The sequence below is a fragment of the Ammodytes marinus genome, assembly GCF_949987685.1.
Source record: "Ammodytes marinus genome assembly, chromosome: 12".
Taxonomy (NCBI): domain Eukaryota; kingdom Metazoa; phylum Chordata; class Actinopteri; order Uranoscopiformes; family Ammodytidae; genus Ammodytes; species Ammodytes marinus.
Genome location: NC_137216.1, coordinates 19,157,021 through 19,164,262, shown reverse-complemented (window position 1 = coordinate 19,164,262; position 7,242 = coordinate 19,157,021). Strand labels below are relative to the sequence as shown.

The window sequence follows — 7,242 nt, the reverse complement described above, 5'->3', positions numbered from 1 at the left end:
TACTTAAAACCTGGATCAACCTTGGCCAACTACAACTTGTCCATACCGATTACACATTAAGATATCAATAGAAATAAAGCAGTTATTTCTCATATATTTTGCTTAATGGTGCTTCAAGATTCTCATAGCTTCTAACCCCGCTGCCTATTGCTTGTGCCTTACACAAAACAAATCTACATTTAGTGCAACAGTGGTGCTCATGAGAGTTTTTGATGTTTTGAGCACTTGTTTATCTTTGCAGCAATGACCAAAAAATTATCATCTTGTTGACATGTGGATTTTTCCTCTTGCACTTGTATTTCTCTTTCCACACCAGCCTCTGTATCATTTCATAAAACTGACTGACTCACACACACACACACACACACACACACACACACACACACACACACACACACACACACACACACACACACACACACACACAATCAATCCCTCTGGCTATCAGCAGGTATACTTCAACTTCCTCTGATGGCATGTAGTCCTATTAAATAGCCTAGGGCCCTCTAGGGTAATTTGGTGAGTTAATTAATTGCAATGAGCAGATTTATTTAAGCAACCATTATTAGGCCCGATTAGAGCTCCACAATCAGTTTATCCAGTAAACCTTTTGCTCTAACAAACGTGAACAACAGTTCACTGCTGTCAGAGACAAATGTTACCCTGTTGGTTGACCACTACTGGAAGGCCATTGGTCGACGTGGGCAGGCTATTTGCATATACCGGGGCTTATAGTCCCACAGCAGTCAAGAGTGTAACACAGTTGTGCCTCGACCTGACATAGCACAAGTGGTGGTTCGTCTGCATCATTTATGACTAGTTTGAGCAGAACTTTGTAAACCCCTCAACATGGGACCGTGCAAGATTTCAGGAGTTGGAGTGTGTTTGTTTCTCGCTTTCTTTTACACCGTTGAGTGTACAACTACGAGGTATATCACCTATGAAGAGGATGCACCTGGGACGGAGATAGGAAACTTGTCAAACGATTTAAAGATTGATCCCGAGGATGACCCCGACACGACGTTTCGCTTCATGCAAGAAAACAACTCGTCCGTGATTCAACTGCGGGAGACTGACGGACTCCTGAGTGTGGCGGAAACTATTGACAGAGAGCAGCTGTGCCCCAGATCCCCGCGTTGCTTAATCGCCTTCGACGTCGTGGCCTTCTCCACGGGAAAGTTTCAACTCATCCACGTGGAGATCGAGGTAAAGGACATCAACGACCACTCTCCTCACTTTCCGCGCAACGAGACCAAGCTGGAGATAGTGGAGAACGTGCCCCTGGACTCGAGATTCCCACTGCAGATTGCCCTGGACCAGGACGTGGGTGAGAACTACATTCAGAGTTACAACATCTCTCCCTCCAGTCACTTTGACATCCGAGTGAGCGATCGGGAGGACGGGGTGAAGTTTGCTGAGCTGGTGCTGGTGAGGGAGCTCGACAGGGAGATGGAGGACTCCTACTCCATCCAGGTCACCGCCACTGACGGAGGAGCGCTCGCAAAGTCCGGCTCGATGATCGTAAACGTCAAAGTGCTGGACTTTAACGACAACAGCCCGACGTTCGAGCACAGCTCACTCAAAGTGGAGCTGAACGAAGACGCGCCGGTGGGTCACGGAGTTGTCAAAGTGCACGCTTTTGACCCCGACGACGGGATGAACGGTGAGGTGACGTACGCGTTGGCGGACGGATCGTTTTCGGAAAGCGGAAGACTTTTCCACGTGGACCCTTACTCCGGAGACGTGACCCTGAAGGCGCAGGTGGATTTTGAGAAAAGGAGGTCGTACGAGCTGCACATCAAAGCTTCGGATTCGGGCGCGAACTCTGTCCCTTCCAGCTGCACAGTTGTGATAGACATCGTGGACGTGAACGACAACGCGCCGGAAATCACCATCAAACCCATGACGTCCAGCAGTGACGGCGTCGCCTACATCACAGAGGCTGCAGCCGCGGAGAGTTTCGTGGCTCTGATCAGCACCTCGGACAGCGACTCTGGTTCCAACGGGTACGTGCGCATCAGCCTGCTCGGGCACGAGCATTTCGCCCTGCAGCAGGCGTATGGGGACTCCTTCATGATCACCACCAGCACCACTTTAGACAGAGAGAAGATCCCAGAGTATAACTTGACCGTGGTTGCAGAGGACCTAGGAAGCCCACCATTCAAAACAGTCAGACAGTACACCATTTGTGTGACAGATGAGAACGATAACCCCCCTCTCTTCAGTAAGTCCCTTTATGAAGTTTCAGTCCTAGAGAATAATATTCCGGGTTCTTACGTAACCACTGTTGTGGCCCGAGATGCTGATGTGGACAAGAATGCTCAAGTGTCTTACAAACTAATAGACGCAGAGGTGCCAGGGGGATCTCCACTGTCCACGTATGTGTCTATTGATTCACTCTCGGGGTCCTTGTATACTTTGAGGTCTTTTGATTATGAGACCCTTCAACAGATTGAGCTGGTCATCCAGGCCAAAGACAAAGGGTCCCCGCCACTTTCCAGCACGTCCACGATCCGGATTAAAGTTGTGGATCAGAATGACAACTATCCATACTTCACCTTCCCTGTCCTCCTGAATGACTCTGCTGACGTATCCCTGCCTTTCAACGCACCCGTCGGCTACCTCGCCCTCCGCGTCTCTGCCGAGGACGAGGATGAGGGAGTGAACGGCCAGCTCGCCTACCAAATCGTACAAGGTGACCCCAAGCTTTTCACCATGAACAAAGACACCGGCGAGATTGCTCTGAAACAATGGCTGACAGCCGAAATTGGCGACGTGCTGGAAATGAGAATCGCCGTGAGTGACAATGGCAGGTCCCCGCTCTCCAGCAGTGCCTCCATTAGGTTTGTCATCACAGACACGGAGCCCTCCAAAGACCAAGTCGTCATTGTGTTGCGGTCAAGCGACGACGAGGCGACCTCCATGCTGGACGGCTCGTTAATTGTCATTATTATGCTCGCTGGGGGCTGTGCACTGCTGCTGATTGCAATAGTAGTTGTTGTTGTTACATGCAAAGTGGGCCGTGGCGGGAGAAAAAGCAGCTCCAAGAGAGAAGTGTGTCGCAGCCTGTTTGATGGCGGGCCCTTCCCCATGATCGGCCCCACAGAAGCCAACATATACACCGGCCAGCAGGGCTCCTACCACGAGAGAACCTCTTCATCCCTGGACGGCTCCTGCATGTACGAGGAGAGGAGTGGGGACTCAGAAACAAAGGTGAGTCAACAACACAAGAGTATTTATTTTTTGATCCTTTTATTTTCATGTGCATATGATGTTCCCCTAGCACTGCCTTGATCTCTGTGCCAGAAATGGAAACTAAGCTCTCTCTCTCTCTCTCTGCTGTCATTTTTTTGTTTGTTCTCTTAGATGTTTCTGCCCTCCAAGCATTTCCAAGCAACATCTGTGTGGCAGGGTGACAAGTACTGCTTGCAAGTGAGGTAAGACAACTACATTTAATTCCCCCCCCCCTCACATTTCGGATGTGCTCTATTCCCATTCACTGAACGATACTTAACATGCACTACGCATAGATTTTTTTGTTGCTTGTGGCCTTTACTGTGGAATGAGGTTATAGATGGGCGGGGTAGAGACGGGGCCTGGTACGTTAAAAAAAGACATCAATAATCAAGCTAATGTGGTGTGGCGTTGGCTCATACTGTATCTGTTGATTGTAATTGCAGTGGCATTGGCAACACTGACCAGCTGAGCGTGAAGGACAGCGGCAAAGGGGACAGTGACTTTAACGACAGTGACTCTGATATCAGCGGCGACGGAGGCAGGAAGAACTTCAGTACCTTCCAGCCGAGGCTAAAAAGTACGTTTTGACACAAAAACAAACTACTGAATTAAACATGGGTATTCACCAGAATGACATGAATGATAAATGATAGTTATATGATATCTGCATCAACAGTTTCTCATCCTTATTTTCTTCTGTCTTTTGCACTTCAGGTGTATCGAGCATTTCCAACAGCTTGTCTGAGGATTGCCAAAGCACATACTGTTCAGTGCCACCGCAGAGCTACAGAGGCCCCAGAGACAATGCATACACAATAGGTTTCGCCCCGGCACCGGTCTTCAACAACCCTCATGGCTACCCCCTCTCTTGGAAGGAGTCTGCTTATGGCACGAATCAACCAAAGTCAAGGAGCAGCATGCAGTCCTTCCCCCGGACCGGGACCCTCCCATCGTACTTCACTCAGCAACAGCGTGACATTGGTGTTGGACGAGCTGAAATCCACAAGCACAGTCCAAGTTTTGTAACTGTGGCTACTGCATCAGAGGTCGCGACCATCTTTTGAAAAAAACACCTGTGTTGATACGCGTATTAGGCTGTGCCTGGAAGATGTAAATAATTTGTAAATCTGGTTAATCCTATATTGTTAGCATTTGTGTACATATCTGTTTTAGTTTAAAGGAAATGTTGTAAAGGAATACCAATGAGAGTTTAAGTATACTGTAATATATGAAGCACACTGGGGCTTTTTTTCCCAATAAAAGTCTAATTGAAATGTTGAAAAAAAATGTCATTTATTCAACAATCCCCTCAAATATATGATGATCTGAGAAACATGATGAGGTCAGACAATGAACCGATGTAATTGAGAAATTCTGCATTACGAAGATCAAATATCACCCCCCCCCCCCCTGCTAGTAGGAACACCAGTCTGAATTTGTAATCACGCCTCCCAGTTTGAATCCACATGATCAAGACTCCAGTCAGTGATGATCAGATGTAAAATCTCAAGCTGCTCCAGTACCTGGGAGAGCTCCTTTGAAGAGTCGTGGTTGCTCGGTTGAGTTTCTTGCATGCAAATGAGAGAGCGGGCCGCTACTCAAATTGAAAAATAAAGCATAAACCATCATTCCTAAAGCATCACGCTGGGAGCTGTCACACATGCTTCGCCTCCCCCATATAATTTGCATCACTGTACACAACACACACAATGCAACACTTGTTGTTTGACAAGGTACTGAAGGACTTTGGTTGATGTGAGCGGTGAAGGTTGAACTCTTGTATATAAACTGAGCTGTCTTTGCCGAGAAACATGCAACACAAATATATACAGGATGAAACAAAATATAAGGCACATGCTTGCCTATCCTTCATGGTCATATTTACTGGTTCACTAGTTTTTTTTTAAATGATAAACTTTGATTCAACCATGAATATGTCAGGAACATGCATAGTGTGTCTGATTCCCAATGTTCCTTTGACATGTATACAGTTAGAATCCGTATCAACACTTACAACGGAATCCCTGAATAGTGAAAAAATTAAAATCTGAATCTGAATCTACTGTTTATAAGCTTTCAAGTACATGTAACATACAAGTAACAAAGCATTTGCATAATTGTCTTAGTAACACACATCCCAGCAACATCATTCTATAAAAGCTATTCCAGTATACTCAGATGCAAGAAACCAGAGTCTGTAACTGAATTATGCAAGATAAAATTAATTAAAATAACATCTCCAAATCAAGGGGGCGATGTCCATGGGGGACGTGTATGTGTTTTCATTAACAACTTCAAATGTGCAGACCTGCTTTACTATTGATTCTCATCAACATTAAAAAATGTGTTCTCAATTGGAGTAAGTGTAAGGCCACCTTAAAACATCAATGTTAAACATATTAGATACCTGCTGCATTCCATCTACTTTGTGCACACGTTTCTCGTGCTATTCTCCCCTCATTAGTTTTAAGGTCACATTAAATGAGCCAAGGGTGTATGATAGCAAAGGAGACAAGAGTGAACGGTTGTTAAAAACTACCTTATAGCCATCTACAAAGTCAGTTCTGAAGAGATAATAGTCTCCAAAACTGCTGCCAAGGAATAGACTGAGCCATTATTCTTTATTTCGGCTCTCTGTCTTAATCTGCAGGAAAAGGGGAGTAAGAGCAGGGTTGATTTGCATAAGTATAAATACCTGCTGTTTTTTTTTTGGTTTCTGATGGCAGTGATAAAAGCTGGAATAGAGTGGATTAGATGCCTTTTCACATAACTGTAAAGCACTAAAAAGAGTTCCCATTAGCACAATATGCCTCGTGAATAGAGGACATTGTTCCAAAAATGATATTCCCCTTTGTTGTCCTGATCACCTTTTTTTACTAATTAAATACTTCTAGTCTGCAGAGTCAGACTAGAAGCTTGGAAATTGCAAAGGTAATAACTTTATTTGGGCTACACAGTCCACTGAGGATTTCAAGGCCATCCGGTACAAAAGGCAAGCAATAAGAAAGAAGGTCATATTTGTGCCCCCAGTGATGTGCACTGGTCTGACAGATAGCCAATTGTACATCGAGGGGAAACGCATTTATCAATCAATACAATATGATTCCGTTCATCTGTACTTCATATGCTCCTTGTATAGGTCAGATAGATGTGCACTGACCTGACAATTTGTGCCTCAAGGTATGTTCATCTGCATACTTTGGTATAAAATGTGTGTCAGCTCGGAAAGGCATTACTGGCAGACATTTTGTTGATTCACATACAAACTGACTTTACATTAAAATGTCCCGCAGCAGCTCACACAGCACCTTCGAAACCTCCCCGGGTACCAGGAAACGAGTGTTTTAGGGTTGTTGTTTTTTTACTCATCAGTAGTCCACGGGCATACGTGTCAGAATTACACACATCATTTCTAGCCTCCGCACCTGTTGGTGTCAGGTTTCTTCTCGAAAAATGGTTAGCTGTATCACTGTGATTTTGTTGTAATGGCCTCTTAGCATTTCATCTCTGAGACCCCCAGTGTACCCTGTGCGCAAAGATGGAGCCTGCCTGAATCGATGCCACTTGGTGCTTTAGGCCCATCCCACAATACAATGCTTTGTACTATACTTGCGCCTCATCTTCATCTTTGTCTCAACTGCCAAGTGCGGATATTGACTTCTTGGATGCTTTGAATTGTGAAGCTGGTGTGCGGGAAAAGAATAACACCATTTGTTTTCCACTTGACAGTTTGTCTGGAAAGGAGAGGCTGTGTCTGTGTTCATTCAACATTAAGAGGTTTCATTTACCAGAGGTTATTTCAAACCAAGTTCACCCCCTATATCAATGTTAGACACTTTGGGGTAATTAAAACGTGAGACATTTGGAAGGCATGAAGAAACAGTTTGTGTTAAATTAAGGGTCGGTATTACTCAGGCTTTGTCACCCCTATGCAATTACTGCCAAACATACAGAGTTTTAATTACTGTGAGAGCTTGGAGAGACCTGTTTCATTGACACCTTAAC

At 45.3% G+C, this 7,242-nt stretch overlaps 1 protein-coding gene across 1 annotated transcript; it reads left to right on the top strand.

Annotated features, from left to right (window-relative positions):
- Nucleotides 1–849: 849 nt before the first annotated feature.
- Nucleotides 850–4,301, top strand: LOC307259031 (protocadherin 8; the record flags this gene model as incomplete). The annotated part of the gene is made up of 4 exons (XM_080038750.1): nucleotides 850–3,213; nucleotides 3,367–3,437; nucleotides 3,681–3,814; nucleotides 3,952–4,301. The coding sequence occupies 4 exons, from the start codon at nucleotides 850–852 to the stop codon at nucleotides 4,299–4,301; spliced, it is 2,919 nt and encodes a 972-aa protein (XP_079894876.1).
- Between the last annotated feature and the right edge of the window lie 2,941 nt (nucleotides 4,302–7,242).